Raw genomic sequence first — 21,881 nt, 5'->3', positions numbered from 1 at the left:
ACCAGTTGTGCCAATATGATGCATCCAATAAATTGTTCTTTGAGGGATCTGCCTGCCTCGGAGTCCTGCTTTCTATGGGTGCATTACTTGAACTCTGACACCCATCTTTGCATCTCTGCAATGTAATTCTCCTGTGAGGTAAAGCTTCCAGCATAACACTACCACACAAGCAGTTTGCACTAATGAGGCTGCATCAAGTGATGGTATTCTACTGGTTTGGCCCAGCTTGGCTGAAACGGTAGTAAAAAAGCTACCGGTTTGGCCGAACCAGTAGTAAAAAATCTACTGGTTCAACCAAACCGGTGTTTCTGATGATCAGCTGGCCAATGATCAGCTGTGCTGCACAATTTAGCTTAGCTAGAAAGCAGGAAATCGTCGGATTTCTTGCTTTCTAGCTAAGCTAAATTACATGGCACAGCTGATTTCCCCCCTCACATCAAAATGCTGCTTTTTTCAGCTCCCAGGAGGCTTCCCTGAGGCCCACTAGGCTAAAAACAGGGTACGTGGGGCGGGGGGGTGTTGCTGCATAAGAAAAAAAGAAAGAGGGAGAGATGGAAGCCTAAGAGGTCTGTAGGGATATGCATAAGTGCACCAACGTGCCCTCCGCCCCTGTCCTATTGTTTCTTTTTATTTTTCTTATATGTATCCATTTCATGTATTCATAACTATGTTTATACTTATACCTGTTATCTTATTATCACTTGACAAAATAAATAAAATAAATAAAAAGATAGGGAGGGAGGTGAGAAAGAAAGAGAAAGAAAAAGAAAAAAAGAAAAAGAAAGAAAGAAAGGGAGGGAGGGAGGGAAAAAGGAGAGGAAGGAAGGACCATAAACCTTGCCACTAGACCAAGGGTCTTCCAACTTGGCAAGTTTAAGGCTTGTGGACTTCAACTCCCAGAATTCCTGAGCTAACATGACTGGAGGAGGAATTCTGGGAGTTGAAGTCCACAAGTCTGAAAGCTGTCAAATTTGAAGACTCCTGCCCTAGATGCAGCTTCAGAGGATGCTTTGAAACAGCACAGCAATCCAGGGGTGGAAGGTACCTAGAAGTCATCTAGGCCAACCCCCTGCTCCAGAAAGTGAGTTTCTGTCTTTTGACCCCCCAGTCATATGACCACATAGCCACACCTACCCAGTCACATGACCACATAGCCACATCACCCAGTCACATGACCACATAGCCACGCCCACCAAGTCACATCCACAGAACCAGTAGTAAAAAATTTTGAATCCCACCACTGGATTGTATGTGTGTGATCGTCTGCCCACTGCATGCTCAAGTGGAGCTGCATGCGCACACTCACCTGCTGCTTCTGCAGCTCAGTTCTGAATCCTGAACTTTCCTTTTGTGAAAGTCTTTTTGCATGCTTTAATTCTCTGGGAATCAAGTTATGTCAAGCGATGTCACTGACTATACTGCATAACATCAGACGTTACCCCATTGCCGAAATTCATTTCCTTATTCTCAGCTCTCTTTGCTGAAATTAAATAAGACTAAACCATAACAAATTCCCCCAATATGATTGGTTTTGGAAATGGTTCTTACTTAAGCCCTTTCTTCAAAGCTTCAAAAATCTTCTTTACTTGTTGCGGTTTGGGATCACAGAGGACGGCCCCTTTCTGGAGGGAGGAATACATCTTGGCAGATTTTACTGACATTTTGGATCTTGTGGATCCTTTGCTGAGAGATTTTCTGTAAAAAGAAACAGTGAAAGGATCGCATGAGAGGTAACTCACCAATTTGTTTGTTTCCTGTATAAAAGGTCGTAAAATGAATCAAATCATAATCAATAAATGTTCATGAGAAATACAGTGGCCATAACTGTGAGCAAAACCCTGCCTGTCTAATGTCTGGACAAGTGCTTCATGTAATATAGGGGAGGCGCTTTGATGACATGGTCACAGACATCCTTTTGAGGTCTTGACTTCTCCTCAGACCCAGAACTCGAGTCTTCCAACATTCATAGAGAGCCTCGGTGGCACAGTGGTTAGAGTATAGAATTGCAAGCTACTTCTGCTGCAGCCAGCTACCTGTAATTTGGCAGATTGAATCTCACCAGGCCAGTGATGGGATTCAATTTTTTTACTACTGGTTCTGTGGGCGTGGCTTGGTGGGCATGGCAGAAGAAGGATACCGCAAAATCTCCAGTCAGAGGTGGCATTTGCCGGTTCTCCGAATTACTCAAAATTTCCACTACCAGTTCTCCAGAATTGGTCAGAACCAGCTGAATACCACCTCTGCGCTAGGCTCAAGGTTGACTCAGCCTTCCATCCTTCCGAAGTGGGTAAAATGAGGACCCAAATTGTTGGGGGCAATATGCTGACTCTGTAAACTGCTTAGAGAGAGCTGTAAAGCATTATAAAGCGGTATATAAGTCTAAGTGCTATTGCTATTGCTATTCAGTAGAGCTTACTCATGTATGTATTGGTGTGTACGGTATTCAAGACAGAGACCTAACTGTTATCATCCAAACAGAACCATAGAGGCTTCTTAGATGAGAAGTTAAACATTTTCCAAGACAAAGAAAGAAGTCTGGCCACCTTTTGGAAAAAGCACCTTTGGGACAACCATATACTTTGATGATTTGAGGATCTCCATAGGCATATACTTCATATACTTCATATTATACTTCAGCAACAGAGTGGTCAATGTCTGGAATACTCTACCTGACTCTGTGGTTTCTTCCCCAAACCCCAAAAACTTTAACCTTAGACTGTCTACTGTTGACCTCACCCCTTTCCTAAGAGGTCTGTAGGGGGCGTGCATAAGCACACCAACATGCCTACCGTTCCTGTCCTATTGTTTCTTTTTTTTTAATTTTTCTTATATGTATCCATGTATTCATAACTATGTTTTTACTTATACCTATTATCTTGTAAGCAATTGACAAAAATAAATAAATAAATAAATAATATCATCCAAACACTTCTCATACCTATTCTATGATGAAAGATAAGAAGTCAGTGGAGATGTAATAGCATTTATATCTAAGTAATAGGTAAAGCTTTCCTGCCCAGTTGTATCCAACTCTAGAACAGGGTGTTCTTAGCTGAGGAAGCCAGTGTTGTCTGAAGACAGTTCTGTGGTCATGTGGCCAGCATAATTATAGCTCGAGGTACACGGAATGCTTTTACCTTCCCATTGAAGTGGTACCTATTTATCTACTCACATTTGCATGCTTTCCAGGTGGGCAGGAGCTGAAGCAAATAACAAGAGCTCACTCCATTGTGCAGAGCTCAGGTTTCAAACCTTGGGCTGCCAGTTTTCCAGTTGACTAACTCAGCATCTCCAACTGCTGAGTTCATTGTGTCTCAATAGACAAGCTAAAATCACAGCAAGTGCTCAACAAGCTGACCTTGACTAATCTCTGAACAGTTAAGCAAGTTCACACCTGATGAATCCTCGGACCAAAGATTGCCAAGAAATAACACAGCTGTGGACTAAAATTGGAAGTGGAAGAAGAGAACATGCTGGAGGAAAGCAGTGGCAAGACATATGTTATCCACCAGAGAACAATAAAAAACACATTGCCCAAACTTGCAGTGATAAATTGGTATCTGTAGAAATAAAAAGCCAATTTATTGCAAAGCCACCAGGGTTTCTTTTTTAGGTTATACTGAACAGATATATGTTTAAACTTTAATTTAACATTTTACTTGGCAAATGAAAATATCTCTGTAATGGCACCATTTTTAAAAGTCTTAAATACAGTATTTCACTTCTATCAGCACACTGAATCAGACAGCTCCAATAAACAGGTAAGAACTAGGAAAGATAAAAAACAGTTATATGTGGATTGTGAATATTCTACCCCAGGGCTGTCAAACTGGCAGCCCACGGGCTGGATGCATCACGGGCTGGCCCCTCCCCTGCCTGGTTTAGTGAAGGGGGGAAAAGTCCCGATACATCATGTGACGACACCATGACGATGCAAGTTTGACACCGTGCAATGCAAGTTTGACCCCTATCCTACACAATCTGTTTTCTGTTGCTACAGACAATGTGAAATGCATAAAATGAATCTGTGCCTATTGCTTATTTCCAAGAATATTTCTACTAATCTTCAAATTAATTACACAAGGAGCCATTAAATGTTATTTGGATTATCCTGAATGTTCCAGATACAAGTAGTTCTCGACATATGACTACAATTGAGCCCAACATTTCTGTTGCAAAGCAAGACAGTTGTTAAGTGAGTTTTGCCCCGTTTTATGGCCTCTTTGCCATAGTTGAATCATGCAGTTGTTAAATGAATTAGACTTCTTTCATTGACTTTGCTTGTAGGAAGCTAGCTGGGAAGGTTACAAAGGTTGACCACATGACCCCAGACATAAATGTCATAAATTTCATAAATACATGCCAGTTATCAAACATCCAAATTTTGATCTGATGACCCATACTGCAACTGTCATAAGTACAAAAACAGTCATTTTTTCAGTACCGTTGTAACTTCAAATGCTCACTAAATGAATAGTTATGTTGTGGTTAGCCGGCAAGGACTCAGATGAGGGGCCAGGACCATTATGGAGTGGACTGCTGCCTTCAGAGATTGTGGGGGCTGCAGCAGTGATAAGGAGGTTCCCAAGGAGCCTGTGCCAAGTGTGCATGTGCACAGGATTGCACGTAGGAAAGAGCAGCTACAGCAGTACGGGCAACTCGGGAGTAAGGCTGCAAGGTAATCGCACCCTCCTTCAAGAAAATAAAAGCCAGCTGTGAAACAGAAGTTTTTTGCAGAAGTCAAAGACGTTTTGAAACTCCAGCCTCGTGGACATGCCAGTATTCTTAGTTTGTATTTGAAGATTCTTGTATTTTATTTCTTTCTCTGTTATCTTTTGGCAAGTCTCGCACAGTTTGGCAAGGCTTGTGCTTATCACAGCTAATTATTTTGCAGAAGCATTAAAAGGTTTCTGTTTCCTTTGGATTGTGTTTGATTTGTTGGAAAAGGGTATGGGTCAGAACAGGTTGTAAGTCAAGGACTCCCCATATATAATTTACCTATTCAGAAAATACTTTATTAATAATAGTTTCAATTTTATTTATGGAATTATATTTAGTTTGATCCATTTATTTTACTATTTCTTACTCTCTTAAATGGGAATGTTCAAAACTGTTTCTTGAAGGGAATATTCAATATTGTTTCTTGAAAGCAACAAGTATTTGTTTTTCTTATACTTTTTAAATTTGCTTCATACCAGAGCCCTGCCTTAATCTAGAGTCTAACCTCTCAGGCCACTCCTCACATCTGGAATTTTGAGATCATACTATGGGCACCCTTACAAAACAGGTGTGGCCAATCAGGTATTGGTACAAGGCCAACACTGGTAAGTAGGTAAAAAAAAAACATACTTTCTTAAGAATAAACCCTAATGTGTAACTTAGTTGAGAGCTGTGGTATAGTACAGCGTTTCTCAACCTTGGCAGTTTGAAGATAGTGTGGACTTCAACTCCCAGAATTCTATGCTGGCTGGAGAATTCTGGGAGTTGAAGTCCACACATCTTTAAGCTGTCAAGGTTGAAAACACTGATGTAGTTTATAAAGAGTTGGACTTACACTGGGGAAATCTAGGTTACTTCAGCCACAGGAAGCTCATTGGGTAACTTTGGACTAACCTCACAAGCTTTTTGTTGTGGAATAATATGGAAGAGCAAACTGCCAGATGCAAACTGCTCTAAGCTCTTGGTTTAAAGATGGGTGATAACTCTAACAAATAAATAAATCACAACACCTCCAATGAAGCAGTTCATATCTAATTGGAAATACATTAAATCAAGGTAGCAAATCACCTTTTTGTTAAAAAAAAATAAACTTCTTACCTAAAAGAGCAGTTTTGTCACTCTTTTTTTGTTATTTTTTTTTTAAAGGAAGACAGTATCAACTCAAATTTATTTAAATACTTAGCCATCTTTTTTATTTATAACTCTTACAGAGTATTTGGCTCTTTACAGTTTTGCTCTGTCTGATAAATTAATTACTTTTTTACCCTTTAAAACAGCACAGAACAAGCTGTACTGATTCAGAAAACATGTGGAAATCCAACTTGAAACAAATTAACTTAAATCTCAATTACCTTCCTCTACACTTTAGAGTCTAAAGCCTAGTTCTTACTGAGTAAAACAGAGAGAGAAAAAATACACAGCTGAATATTCTTCACCTACCTGGATAAAATAATAGTTATAGACAGTCTAAGATTTCCTTAGAAAAGTTCTCCCTTAGTTACTTATGACTATGGCTAACTTTCTTTTTCCCCCTTTATTGGCTTGTTCCTCTCTCTTTGGCAGCAATAAGTTCTCTTACTACAACCACATTCTTATTGGTTTATCAAAGCATAACTGCTAGAATAGACACAGCTGGAAAGCACTATGAGGCTACAGAAAAGAAGGGCTTGGTGGCCCAACCTTAGCCATGCTTATTCAAAATAAGTTTCACTTCCAAAAAAGCAGTTTCCTTTTGTAATTTTTTTTTGGGGGGTGGGGGCAAGATAAAGAACTGAAATATACTCAATGGCTAAGTTCACACCTTGATTTAATCAAGGTTGATTAAAGAAACAACTTAGTGGGATGTGTGAATCTAGATTTTATGACTTGGTTTTACAAGTATGGGTGGGTGTCCCTTCAACTTAGTTGACTCCTTGCAATTGCCTGGATAAGTTAATCAGTTTTCTTAGCAAGATTTCAGAAGTTGCTTGCCATTACCTGCTTCCTAGGGCTGAAAGAGAGCGACAGGCCCAAGATCACCCAGGTGGCTTTGTGCTTAAGGCAGGACTTGAACTGATGATCTCCAGCTTTTGAGCTTTAATCGCTATGCTAAATTGACTCTCCAATCAATGAAGGTGACTTTAAATAGTGTGACTTATTTTACGGCTTTGAAATTTGCTTTCATCTCACCTAGATGCGAGCAAAGACCTATCTTTTGGTAAACCTCTAGGTGTTATCCAGATTATCTCATGTAAGGGATGCAAGCTCAAAACCTATGCTGAAATGATAATGATTGCATCTGTTTTCTGGAAATATTAACCTATAACTGTAATGCAAATCAAGCTGCTTTCCTAGTTAACTGGTACAGTACTTGGATATTTGTTTTCTGTCCACCCGTCTAAAAAATGCATAAAGAGTTTTTATTTTTGTTAATGCTTTACAGCTGAAAGTAACCAAATAACCTTCAGGGGAAAGTACACTTTTTTTTTCCCCTACAAGCATTCTTACCCAGTTGGAGGTGATTTAGTCCAAGGAACATCTGTTTGACTCCTTTCCCATCATCATTTGTTCTCAGGGCTCCCACTATGTATATCGGCCTCTAGCCTGTTTATTCAATTGCCTGCCTGGGTTCCCCCCCCCCTCCCACTTACAGAGTAAAATCAACCAGACTTCAGTTAAATGTCTTGCAGGCAACTGATGTCTTTGATGTTGTCTAGGTTTTATAATGAAAGTGGAAATCCATGTATAATTATGGATGTGTTTGAAATAGGTTCCACACTGGTGTGCAATGGAAATTATGCTTTGGCTATTTTGAAGTTGCTAGTTGCTTTTATACCTTGGTTGCTGTTTATTTTATATGGTTTGTATGTTTTCTTAATATTTGTATGTTTTCATATTGTATTTGTTTTGCTTTTAACTGTTGTACGCCACCCAGAGTCGTGTGTTTGATATGGAAGGAAGGAAGGAAGGGAAGGAGGGATGTTCACAAGGGGATGTCAAAATGGCAGCCATAATCACACAATCAAAGCCCTGTCCCTTTTTAATGTGTGCTGCATGATGGTACCCAACATTTTTACTCTTTTGAATCTCCCTGAAGATGCTCGTGTGTGCATATTTAAGAGATACTTTTAGAGACCTTCCTTATCCATCTGAACTAATTCAAAGGTGACACAGTCTTTTCAATTGTATTTCTTTCCTTACTGTAGTTGCTTCTTCCAGAACATATGCTGTTGTTGTTTTTTAATCTTAGGTCCAGATAAAAATACTTTAATTTACCCAGGACTGTGTCCTAGGTCAGTTATGCTAAACCAAGTGTGGTTTGCTTGACTTTGGCTTAATATGTTAAACAAGCACAGCCATTAAGATTTATAAATCATGATTTAATACTCAGTATATTATATAAATACCACTGTTTATTTAATAAACTGTCCAAACAATGCAGGGCTTAACTGGAACTGGCTGTTATAGTATTGCAAATCCCTCATGTAATTTTTGGAATGGATTTCACTTATACTATGTAGAGTAGACTTGTAAACCAGTCTGAGTCTCACACCTGAAGGGCAAAAATCCATGAACAACAACTGCATCCATCAGTCAGTCAGTCAAGCCTCCTTTGCATATAGATTTACTTTTGCTTGTGTTCATCCACTGATGATATTTCCACATAATAACAATAGCATTTAAGACTTATATACCATTTTACAGCACCCTCTGAGCCAGGGGTGTCAACCTCAAGGCACAGGGGCCAGATCCAGCCCATGGGATGCTTACATCTGGCCCGCAGAGCCATCCTGGAAACAGCAAAGAACCAGCCCACTGTGCCTGTGCGAGCAAAATCAGAGCTCGAGAGGGCCATGCACGGCCCTCCTGAGCTCTGCTTTCTCTGGCAGAGGATTGCAGGAGGCCTTCACAGCCAAAAATGGAGCTCACAAGGGCCACGTGTGCCCTGCCCCAACTCCTTTTTCTCTGGCAGAGAGTTGCAGGAGGCCATCTCAGCCAAAAATGGAGCTCGGGAGTCAGTTTGCACTGGCAGAGTGCTTGGGCCACCACAGGCATCTCCAACACACTGTGATGTCATGTTGGCCATGCCCCCCCCCCGCCACTCCCCCCTGCCCCCCCCATGAGGTCAAACACAAGCCTAATGCGGCCCTCAATGAAATAGAGTTTGAAACCCCTGCTCTAAGCAGTTTACAGATATATCACCAAATTGCCCCTGACAATCTAGGTCCTCATTTTACTGACATCAGAAGGATGGAAAGCTGATTCAACCTTGAGGCGGTGAGACTCAGACTGCTGGCAGTTGGCAGTCAGCAGAATTAGCCTGCAACATAATTCTCATGTCAGTATATTAGTCCCATATATCATTACATACTAATCTTTAAAACACAAACACACTGCAGTCAGTCTTGCACATACAACCCAAAATATCTAAGCCAGAGAAACAGAAGCTAGAAAGAGGTCTGTGGCATGTAAAGCTTACACCAACATCCGGCTTTGGGTGCTGCTAAATCCGGCGAAGGAGCAACTCCTGGTGATTCTTCTCCCATCAGCAGGGGAGGCAAAGGTTAGTTTCACTGACATGATTTGTGATTAATTGGATGCTGTCTCTAGAAATTAAACAAACAAAAATAAATGCGTCAAACGATTAGGCAGGAAATGGAAAAAACACTGAACTCTGTTTGCCGAATTAAGATATCTGAAAATCTGAAGCCTGACATTCAGTTGGATTCTTGGTTCATTAGACCAGTTATTGCTTTTCAAGCTTTCAGAAAGGATCTTCCCAGGATTTTTATATATACCGCATACTGTAAATTGAATGAATGAATGAATGAATGAATGAATGAATGAATGAATGAATGAATGAATGAAATGTTCTTTGGATGGAAAATGCAAAGGACTGCAAAGCATTTATTCCACTACGGAATTAAGGTGATGAATCATTATATGATCACATTCTTTTATTTTTGGTCACAGACATTTTTTTCCAATTCACCATCACATTGCTGAATTTTCCAAATGGAAAAAGAAAAAAGGACTTGCTTTAATTCTGACTGCTGTGGAATATTTGAACACACATTTCAGGTTCTAAAAGGGATATTTTGTATTAAGCCACAGACTAGAAGTAGTCAGAGCTTCATCACTGGAAGCTTTCAAGAAGAGACTGGACTGCCATCTGTCAGAAATGTGTAGGGTCTGCTTGGCAGGGGGTTGGACTAGGTGACCTACAAGATCCCTTTCAACTCTGTTAATCTGTATCTGTATTATTCTGCAAACTGGTAAAAAAATTCTTTAGAAAATTCAGCACATCAGATTGAATCCATAGCAATACAGAGTCATTATCTCCTTCACCATAGTTGGCTAAAAAGGTTACAGCAGACCAGATCCTCACCCTATGCCACACTGTAAATTGGAGTATACGTTTCCTTAATGGAAAACTTCAGTGATGTACCAAAGCTACACTCCAGTAAATAGTGGTTGATACCAAGCAAGATTAAATTCCATTTAATTTCCATGTCATATTTAATTATAATTAATGCAGCTATTTCACATCATAGACTTTGAAAGGTCACGTTAAACATTCACATTGAGAAACCTATTTTAAGTTTTCTGAGTGCAGTGATCTGGTTGATGACACCATGACATCACGCCAAGACATGACCAATAAAAATCCATCATTCAAGTCATCAGCATGATGTCACAATGCCCTTTGCCCTCCCTTATCCCCAATGCAGACACTGTATATTTAGGGGCTGTTCCATTGCTTCCACGGGGCAGACCCCTGGCCTGCCAAAAGCCATTGTTTGCAAATGGCAGATACACCCCATACATGGCAGCGACCAATCAAGCAACATTATGCTTTGGTAGGATGCATTGCATAGACTCACGTTTGAAGTACTTCTCTACATCATGGTTGCTTACAGAACCATCTATACTATACGTATGTATATATGGCAGACATCAACATGGCCTTCTCATAATCCCATCAATATTTTCCTCATTGCCACCACTTTTGGAAAAAGATGTTTAGTTTTTCAGGTGCGCTGAAGTCTGAATTTCCTAACAGAACAATTAATCTTGCCTCCAGAAATGGTGGGTGCTCCATCATTGGAGGGTTTTTTTTTAAGAAGAGGCTGGACAGTCACTTGCCTGAAATGAAATAGTTTTTCCTACTTGAGCAAGGAGTTGGATTAGAAGACCTCCAAAATCCCTCCCAACTCTGTTGTTCTAAATGAGACACATTGAAATTTTTGGTTTAAAGAACAGGAAGTATCAATATTAATACACCCCCTTCAGAAATAGCTATCCCATCCCTTTGTGATATTTGTAAGCATGATATGGTCATTAAAAAGAGGCCTGCAGAAACATTTTGCCAGAAATTGGAGCATGCTTTGATTCATGCATTTATCCTACTTTCAGGCTTCAACTGCCTTTAGGAAGGGGGAAAAGGCTGCCTGTTAAATACATAGTCTGAAACAATAACTTTCCTCTAGGACAAATGACACATTTAAATAGCCTTTATTTTATCAATGGGCTACATTAGATTCAGCCTTTTGCAACCTCTAATTGCATTTCCTTATTCTGCTTAAAGGAACACTCAGTTACTATAAGGAGAAATGTAATGAATCCAACAATCATGGGTTAGGAATAGAATTTACTATTTATTACATTTTACACACACATATCCCTCTTCCCTCTGCCTGTTTATTATTATAACTCCTCATGGGAGGAAAGCAACACTTCATGCTAACCTATTCCTTCTTAAATTCTGATTTATTGAATAAATGAAAACAGTCTGGAATCATCCAATGCACTACTTGATAAACAGCAGCAGTATGCAATACTATTACTAAAATAGTTTTATTGAAATTTACTACTATTACCAAACCATAAACCATAGTTTGCAGACCACATTGCTCCTATGCACATAGCACTGCAAGCCAAAACAAAGAAAGCCACATTACAGAGTTTGTAAATCATGGTGAGTCAAATTAGAAAATACTAGACAATAACAGTTTGGCTGAATGCAAATATTGCACTGTAAGCCTGTAATACTGTGTGTGGTGGGCATCCAATTGCAATTCTTCTGGACCAGCTAGACTTTAAGTCAAGTGAATATGGCAGGTATATGCGTGAAAGAAGCTTTTATTTATTTCTCTTTATCCCAAGTCTTTCGATAAATCAAATAGATATAGAGAAACTTTTTTAAATTTTCTAGTCTTGACCCACAAAAGACCCCAGGCAGAGGTATTTCCTATCTATTGATTCATTCATTCATTCATTCATTCATTTATTCATTCATTCATTCCCACCTTCAAGTCAACATTAACTCCTGGCGCCTGTCTGGACAAGTCCCTGCAGTATTTTGGCAAGGATTTTTGGAAGTGGTTTGCCATTGCCTCCCTTCCAGGAAGGGACTGAGAGAGAAAGACTGGGCCAAGGACCAACCAGTTGGCTTGTTTGTAAGGTGGACTAGAACAGTGGTCACTAACCGGTGGGCCAGGGACCACCAGTGGTCCATGAGAAAATTTTGGTGGTCCACAGAGAAATGTCTCCCCCCCAAAGCAATTAATCCAGACTGCATGGGAACACAAGGCTGCACCGCCAACATGGCCTGCCCACCCACTGGCCCCCACCCTTTGGACGAGCACAAACCTTACCTTGAGTAGAGCCACACAAGCTGGAACTGGAAGGTAAGACCAACAGCAGGGGAAGGAAATCCGCCCCAGGGTGGCTTGCTGACATTGGTGGGAAGTCGGTCCCACATTCCAGAGCTGCAGTAGTCACAAGACTGGCCCTTTGGTCATCCCAGAGCAGCTCCTCCAGTTCATGGTAGGCTGGTGCACCCAGGTGGAGGAGCAGCTTCTCCGGGATGACCAAAGGGCCAGTCCTGTGACTACTGCAGCTCTGGAATGTGGGACCGACTTTCCCACCAATGTCAGCAAGCCACTGTCAGTCAAAATTCATATTAGTGGTCCGCGGGATTTAAAATTATGAGTTTGGTGGTCCCTGAGGTCCAAAAGGTTGGCGACCCCTGGACTGAAACTCAGAGTCTTCTGCTTTCTAGCTTGGTGCCTTAACCACTACACTAAACTGGCTCTTCATTCATTCCTGATCCTTCAAACAAGAGATGCTGGAGATTATACTTCGATTCTCCCAAAGCACATGCTCCATCCTAGTGTTGCAGCTCACCCCTCCAAACTAAGCCATGTTGTGAGAATAATTGAGCCAACATACAAATACAAATCTTGCCCTGGTACTCAGTTGTTTTTCTTGTAACAACACATAGCAGTCATCTGTTGCTATTAGATTGCAAACACTCATATCTGTCCTAGGGTAAGGTCCAGTTCTGAGCAAACATTCAACCATTGCACTCTAGAATATCTTGCATAACAGATGCGTCTGTCACAATCAATGGTCCAGTTTTCAAGGGAAGAAAAAGATGAAGTCAGCCTATTCATTTCCCTCCATCACCATCTACACTGCCTGGCAGTTCTTTGAATAGTTCAGTACCAAGATCCACTCAAACTAGCACGGACAGCCACTGAACAGGACTCTTGTTTATTTTTCTCAAAGACGGTTCAATTTAGCTTCATCATGCTAGGTCCAAGGTCTTGAGTACTTGAGAGAGTTTTAACTTTCAATTGCAAAGACTGGCTCTTGATTCCCATTCTGATCATGCTGCCACCCCCAGAGTGCTAAATTCCCTTTGGCTTCCTTTCCTGCTTCCCATTATCACTCAATCCTTTGTGTTTCTTGGGGGAATTCAGGTCCCTGGTGCTGCATGCAGCATTGAATGGAGGTCACAGGTCAACCACCTCACAAGATGCAGATGGCCAATAAATCTGAAGAGTGGACAGAAAGCAGTTGAAAATCTTGCCACGCCTGCAATTACAAGCAAGCTAATGAAATGCAAAACCCCAGGTTTTAAATATTTCCCTTTTGAAAATAAAAAATATATAAATAGTCCTGCAGATAACATGACCAGGCCAGCTGGTCTAAATTATCTAATTTGGAATAAAGCCTCAGTTGTATAAAGCCATTTCACTAAATTCCATGTAAAAGGCAACATACAGATTATTTTTCTTACAGCAGTTCAGAGCAAAGCATAGATTAATTTGCTATTATGTGAGATCAGTGTGTGTAAGTGCAAGAGAAAGAGAGAGACTAATGCAAAAAGTCCAGTTCAGACCCAATCCCACTTTCATTGAAATCTTCTCTTTGAAATTAGAATACTAGTTCTTTTGACATTTATTCTTAAATTAATGTCTTGGAGAAAGGTGACAGGAATGCTTATCAAATGTACAGATGACATAGCATTTGGATAGCAAATAACTCAGAAGTCTGAAATGAAATTCAAAAGAAGCTTGAGAAGTTAGAGAAATAGCCTGTAAGTAACAAAATGAAATGCAAGAGAAATGCATGCAAAGTTCTTCTCCTACATAACAAAAAAATCAAATATTTATGTACAGCATAAGGGATACCTGGGGTAGGAGTTAGTTCTTGGGTGAACAGATAGAGATTCATTTGAGGGGTCCTTGGCGCTCTCTGAGCTTGGTTATTTTCTTGCAGATGTTTCATTACCCAAACTAGGTAACATCATCAGTGCTAATGCTAGAGATTTCATTCACCAGTGCTATTGATTCATTTCCTTATTACCAAGAAATATACTTCTTACCAGTTTTTCAGAAAGCTGGAAGACAATCCCAACATCTTTACACAAGAAGAAATGGTTTCCAAAATGAAAGTAATTTCTGGAATTCTTGTGACTCCCATCCCATCTCTCCCAATAGATCTTCCCAAAGAAGCTATGTGAAAATTTTGATTGGAAAAGATTAACTTTCAGGTTGGGCAGGTTCCCAAATGCTGCCCAGCTTGATACCTGTCTTGGTAATGGTTTACATGGAAATGATTTTGGAAAAGTGGTTGATTGAAAATTCGTTCCAGCCAGCGGTGCAGCTGCAAAAAAAAAAAAAAAAGGCAGATAGAAATGTAGGATGCACCAACAAAATTAAATTTCCAGCCCATGAGAAATAATACCACCCTTTAAAAAAGAGAAATTAGAATAGGTTCAAGGGTAATTGGGGGATTAGAAACTCAGGCTTATGAAGAGAATTTCCTGGGTATGTTTAACTTTCTGGAAAATAGGGGGAAGGGTATACTAGCAGTCTTCAAATACTTGAGAAAATGTCATATAGAAGGATAAGAGCTCTTCCTTCTCATTCCAGAATGCAGGGCCCAGACTAATGGACTTAATTTACAGGACATTCCCCTGATTTTTGTTTTTTAGGGGAAACAAAATTATTTGCAACAGTAAAAACAGTTCGATATTAGCTAGAGAAGTGGTGGATGAAAAGTAATTTAGCTTAATTACCAAAAGTTAAAGGGTATCTTTCATTTAAACAGGGAGTTTGATTTGATGAGCTAAATGCCTCCTTCCAATGCTATGATTCACTTCCTTCTGTATCTCCTTCAGCAATAAATAGAGATTAAAAAAAATACTGGTAGACTAGGGATGACCAACTGTTTTTTGTTTGTTTGTTTTGCAGCTAGGGCATGAATAGCCCGAATGTCTTTTGGAAGCATGACTGATGATGCCATTTTATCCCCAGAATTGAGAGGACTGCAATTTTGAAATGGGTGCCTTCAGCCATCTCCATCTCTAACAGCCCTCAACCAGCCAAAACAAATACACTAAAGACTCTAACATGCCTTAACAATAGTAAGGATTATTTTAGCACAATACTGGAAAAATGAAGATATACCGCGAGATGAAGAATTACTACCAACCTGCCTTCAATCAAGGACCTGCATACCGCACGAGTCAAAAAGAGGGCTGTGAAAATATTTACATACCCCTCACATCCCGGACATAAACTGTTTCAACTCCTTCCCTCAAAACAACGCTATAGAGCACTGCACACCAGAACCACTAGACACAAGGACAGTTTTTCCCTGAATGCCATCACTCAGCTAAACAATAATTCCCACAACAACTGTTCAACTATTTACAAAGTCTACACTGCTATTACTATTAATCTTCTCACCAGTCCTTATCACCCATCCCCTCCCACTTGTGACTGTATGACTGGAACTTTGTCGCTTGTATCCTTACAATTTATATTGACTGTTTCCTAGTATGATTTGATTGCTTATTGTACCCTATGACTATTATTAAGTGTTGTACCTGATGTTTCTTGATGAATGTATCTTTTCTTTTATGTACACTGAAAGCATTTGCACCAAGACAAATTCTTTGTGTGTCCTATCATACTTGGCCAATAAAGAATTTAGTCTATTCTATTCTATTCTATTCTGTTCTGTTCTGTTCTGTTCTGTTCTGTTCTATTCTAAAGAAATAGGCAAGAAGTTATTAGATTGCAGAAATGGATAGATTGACATTGGAAATTAAGCAGAAAGAAGATGTAGAATATTATCAATCATGGAATCTATTTTACCAATGGTTGGGGGGAGAAGGGGTGGAGATTAAGAATGTAAACGGTATTGTTAAGCAAACTAAATACACAATGTTTAAATAAAGCACTATGAATTGTATTTAATAGAAAATCAATAGTTTTAAAAAAACCCATAAGGCAGAGGTGTCAAACTCGTGCCCACAGGCCAGATGCATCATGCGCTGGCCATGCCCATGCCCGGTTTAGCAAAGGGGTGGGGGGGGAAGTCATGGTACGTCACGTGACAATGCTGTGACGATGTGAGTTTGATACCCCTGCTCTAGGGCCAGCATATCTGAAGAGTCATTAAAGCTGGAAAAAAAAATTATGGACACATGAAATGAACAGATTTGTCTGTCTCTGATGCTGACAGTTGGTGCAGGGAACAATTGTATGTTCTTTGTTCTCTCATGAAAAGCAACCTTGGACAGCTGCAGATGTAATTAAAAGATGGACAACAGGAAAGTCCATCCAATTCTGTCCCAAGGGGACATGCCTGCAATCAAAATTGTTTCCCTTAGCTGGTTTAGGGGGGGGGCAGAAGTGACAGCATTGGCTTATTTAGTCTTTGGCTGTATTGTTCAAAGGGAAGAGAATGACTCTTTCATTTCTTTCCAAATGTACTAGCACTGTTTTGATGCACGTGTGACTCTTCTACTCATCTGATCCAGTTCTGCCTTTTTTGGGTACCACAATGGGATGGCAGAAGGACCAGAAAGGGCAAAGCAACATAAAGAGTAGGGAAAGAGCCAATAACTGCTTCAGAACAATTAGATTCTGTAATAGCTTCATACCTCAGAGTATCAACCTTGCTAACTCTCAAGACTCTTTTTCCCCCCACTATGTATTCAAAATGGACTGTGATTTAATCCATATTGGGATGTGGGGTGTGCATGTGTGTGTGTGTGTGTGTGTGTGTGTGTGTGTGTGTGTGTGTAGCATATGTATATATCATATGTATGTGTATATATTTATTTTCTTTTGAGAGCAGGATCAGAGTTTCATTTTTAAAGTGTTCTACTGTGTTCACAGAAAAAGTGATGATAAAGGTTACCTTATCTCAGCTTGGCAGCTTGAAGGTGTATGGATATCCACTCCCAGAATTCTGTAAAATTCTGGGAGTTGAAGTCCACACATTGTCAGGATGCCAAGGGTGAGAAAAGCTGTTCCCCAGGCTGCTTTTCATTTCATTGTAAGTGAAAAAGAAATGAAATCTTTAACATAGTTTGCATATAAGGTGTGTGTGTGTGTGTGTGTGTGTGTACTCAAAGCAAATTTGTTTGGCAAAAATAATGAAAACATTGCAAGGATGTGCATAGTTCAGCATGATCTACGTGGAAGATTAGCGTGAGGAACTGACAGCCCATCCATCTGAGCCAGCACCAGGACATTTCCCCAAGGCCCTGCGAATCCTCTTGATGAAACATGGTGGGAGGGGGAAGAAACATTCCATTATTGCAATCATTACAGCTGAAGTAAACAAACCACATAATGGGGAGGGGAAGGAGGGGACAACTGCTTGCGTAACAAGCAATTAAAATAAGACACGGGACAAGACTTGGCCTTGTGGTTTTTGCCCCCAGGACTGCAGATGGGGTGAACTGGCAAATATTTGCATGAGCAACATTAAGAAAATGGCCATGGTGGGAGTTCTGCTTCTATAAACATGCAGAGGAAGAGGAGGGCACTGTCCTCTTGAAAATGCCCAAACATTCTCAGAAGCGCGGGATAAAATCCTCCATCCAGCTTGTGGGGAAGAGAGCTCGGAGAGGACCATTTCTAGGCATTTCTTCAGGGAAGGAGAAATTCTCCAGTGATGTTTCAAGAGGATGACTTCCTGACTGGCAATATCAACATGTCCAGTGAAAAAAAAGTCCCTAGAAATAATTCTGCTCCCGTGGGAATACAGACTGCAGCACGGAATGTCAAGATGACTGTAGTTTGCTGGAGAGATTATGAAAACAATGGGAAAACAGGACGCATTCCTTAGCTGCTTTATAATCGAACAAAGATGACACTCTACCCAGGAGAATCACTGTCCTCTTCTCCTCCACTGAATGAATTTCTCAATCAACTTCTGTTTTCGCCACCCCTCCTAATGCTCCCAAAAAATTATTATAGGTCCAGCAGAGCAAGCATACTTGTGAACTTCTGTTTGTTTTATTTCCTCACCATCTTTAAAGTGGTTCCCCATAAGGATCCCAAGTGTCAACTCAGGTAGATTGGTTTCATGGGGTATTTCATGCAAGCATTGTTTCCAAAAACTGGCAAAACCTGTTTGATCAGAACAAGGGAGGGGGAAAATATGTGTAATCTCACATCACTTGTGATGGTTTTAGACAGGTAGTGGCTGATCCACTCATTGCACAAAGCCATAGTTTAGCTCAGTCATGGTTTATTGAACAAGCTATAATATCCTGCCTGACTCATTGCACCCAACCCTACTTTATGATACCTAATGGCTGGGTTCATACACCACTACTTAATAATCTACAGTAGGACCTCTCAGATCATTCCCAAATTGTATTCCACACATCACTGGTAGACTAACCTATGCATGGAGAGATCACTGAATAAAAATACAATCCTGTGTATCAAGTATCATGTGCCATGTTGCATTATTATTAGTAGGGTAATTTGTTTCAGAAACATCCTTGTGTAGTACTGAGTTTTTTGCTTGACAACTTTGTGCATTGATACTCTATGCAAATTCAGCCATTAAGACATGAGAATCCAAAGATATTTTGACAAATTTGGAAGGAAGGGAAGGGAAGGGAAGGGAGGGGAGGGGAGGGGAAGGGAAGGGAAGGGAGGGAGGGAGGGAGGGAGGGAGGAAGGAAGGAAGGAAGGAAGGAAGGAAGGAAGGAAGGAAGGAAGGAAGGAAGGAAGGAAGGAAGGAAGGAAGGAAGGAAGGAAACAAACCTCTTATTTTCAGTTCGGCACTTTGTCTTGAAAATAACCTTGGGAATTATCCTTAAAAAGAAACAATTTGTAGATAATCGAAAAAGCATGGGTCAGAGACTAATTTCAGTAGCAAATGAAAATTAATACTGCAGCACGTAACTTCATGAAATTTCGTACAACACTTCAGAGAGGGGAAGTATGGAAAATTAAGAATCCATTGCATCAGGCAAAGGAGGATCAAGTCCAGCATTATATTTCTTCTTTCCTATGAACCAGATTTGAAGAACATTGTAAATAAAACCTTCTCTTGCGTGTTTTAGGAACTGAAAATCCTAAACCTATGGTATAAGTAGTATGCCTATTTGTTATTGATTTCCTCGTTCCTTGCCACAATCTCTTTGTCTAATCCCCTTTTATTGTTAACAAATTCTACACTTTAACAGCATTGTGGAAAGAAGGAAGGCTTTAAATACTGTGCTTATTGGTAGTTCTCAAATTATAACCACAAATGGCACCAGAATTTCTGTTGCTAAGCAAGGCAGCTGTTACCTGATTTTATTATTATTATTTGCCAGGTTGTTAAACAACTCATTTCCTTGCTGGAAGCTTGTAAAAAGGTTGCAGATGACCACATGATGTTGCAACCATCATAAATACATACCAGTTGCCAAAGCACTCAAATTTTGATCACATGTCCATGGGGATACTGCAACAAAAGACAAAAATAATAAAAAAATGTTTCTTCCAACATAGAAATAACAAGAAAAAAATAAAGGAAACAGTCAGTCCACTAAAGAGAAAAAACGGCAAGGAAGTAACAGGCAACAGAGAGAAAACAGAATTGCTTAACTCATTCTTTGCATTGGTCTTCATGCAAAAAGAAACTATAGCTCAACCCACCAAAAACATAACTGTAAAAAACAGACCAGAAATAAAAGTTAAAATAAGCAAAAAAAAAAACAGTAAGAGAACACCTGTCTGATTTTGATGAACAGAAATCACCAGGGCCTGATGGGATTACATCCCAGAGTTTTAAAGGAGCTGTCAGAATCACTGCACCATATCTTTCAAAAATCCTGAAGCACTGGGGAACTACCAGAGGATTGGAAAAGAGCTGATGTGGTTCCCATCTTCAAATAAGGAAAAAAAAAACAGACCCAGGAAACTATAGACCAATCAGCCTAACATCAATATCCGGGAGGGTACTGGAAAAGATAATAAAAAAAACAGATCTGCCAACAACTAGAAACAAGTAAAGTAATAACTAGCAGTCAGCACGGGTTTATTAAAAACAGATCATGCCAAACCATTCTTATTTCATTCTTCAACACAGTGACTAAATTAGTAGACCAGCGAAATACTGTGGATATAATATATTTAGATTTCAGCAAGGCATTCGACAAAGTAGACCACAACCTACTTAGTAAGCTAGTAAGCTAGAAAAAAGTGGAATAGATAGCACCATCACTAGATGGACTCATAACTGGCTGACAAAACATACTCAAGGAGTAGTCCTTAATGGGTTTACTTCTACATAGAGGAAAAAGTAAGTAGTGGGGTTCCATAAGGTTTTGTCTTAGGCCCAGTACTCTTCAATATCTTCTTTAACAACTTAGATGAGGGAATAGAAGGGGAACTTACCAAATTTGCAGATGACAGTAAGCTGGCAGGAACAGCTAAAACTCAAGAAGATAGGCTCAAGATCCAGATGGATCTTGACAGATTAGAACACTGGGCTGTATCTAACAAAAGGAAATTCAATGTAGAGAAAAGTAAAGTCCTACACTGAGGCAAGAAAAACCAAAAGTACACATATAGACTTGGTGAAACCAGGTTCAACAGCAGTAACTGTGAGAGGGATCTTGGAGTCTTAGTGGACAACCACCTAAATATGAGCCAGCAACATGTAGCGGCAGCCAAAAAAGTTAACAGAGGGATACAATCAAGATCAAGTGAGGTACTAATACCACTCTATAAAGCCTTAGTAAGACCACACCTACAGTACTGCATCCAGTTTTGGTCACCACACTATAACAAAGATGTTGAGACTCTAGAAAAAGTACAGAGAAGAGCAACCAGGATGATCAAGGGACTGGAGACTAAAACATATGAAGAACGGTTACAGGAACTGGGCATGGCTAGTCTAGTGAAGAGAAGGACCAGGGGAGACATGATAGCAGTGTTCCAATATTTGAGGGGCTGCCACAGAGAGGAAGGGGTCCAGCTATTTTGTAAAACACCCGAAGGCCAGACAAGGAACAATGGGTGGAAACTGAACAAGGGGAGATTTAACCTGCAAATAAGGAGAAACTTTCTGACAGTGAGAAAATCAACCAATGGAACAGTATGCCCTCAGAAGTTGTGGGAGTGTTATAACTTGAGACTTTCAAGAAAAGATTGGACAGCTATTTGTCAGAAATGATGTAAGGTCTCCCGCTTGGGTGGGGTTTTGGACTAGATGACCTACAAGGTCCCTTCCAACTCTGATTATTTGTTAATCTATTAAATGACAGTTATAATGGTACTGTTTTCAATACCATTATAACTTGGGCGGTCATTAAGTGAATCAGTGTAAATCAAAGACTACCTATATCTGGTGGCCTGCAGAACCTTTCAATCATGGTATAATGGTCTGTGTACTGCATATAGTGTCGGAAAAAAATTCAGAATCACTTATAGGTTAGTATACAAATAGAAAACTGGGAGCCTATTTTTTTACTGTCTAACATGAGTGCTTTCTATCAGTAATGCCATAAGAAGAAAGTGGTAACTTAAAGCTGTAATCATTTTATCTCCTCTCCTCCTGCCCCCAATGTATTTGCAGAG

General features: G+C 40.0%; 1 protein-coding gene across 3 annotated transcripts in view; it reads right to left on the bottom strand.

Annotated features, from left to right (window-relative positions):
- The window catches only part of RIPOR3 (RIPOR family member 3), a 118,243-nt gene that overhangs the window by 57,388 nt on the left and 38,974 nt on the right, over window positions 1-21,881 (bottom strand). For 2 of the 3 annotated variants that reach the window (XR_015742690.1, XM_087929002.1), the window contains exons 2-3: window positions 9,179-9,305; window positions 1,549-1,695 (exon numbers count right to left, since the gene is read on the bottom strand). Coding sequence is in view for 2 of the 3 variants with exons in the window: in XM_087929002.1 (XP_087785128.1) it covers window positions 1,549-1,695; window positions 9,179-9,279 (248 nt within the window). In the remaining variant the exon portion in view is untranslated. Of the gene's footprint in view, window positions 1-1,548; window positions 1,696-9,178; window positions 9,306-18,323; window positions 18,377-21,881 lie in introns of those variants that run through there. The other variant, XM_087929003.1, reaches the window with a different exon arrangement.

This window comes from Pseudonaja textilis, chromosome 3, assembly GCF_049901715.1.
Source record: "Pseudonaja textilis isolate UNSWEBS1 chromosome 3, rPseTex1.2, whole genome shotgun sequence".
Lineage (NCBI taxonomy): Eukaryota > Metazoa > Chordata > Lepidosauria > Squamata > Elapidae > Pseudonaja > Pseudonaja textilis.
Note: the sequence above shows the minus strand (reverse complement) of the source record. Positions and strands in the feature narration are given on the sequence as shown.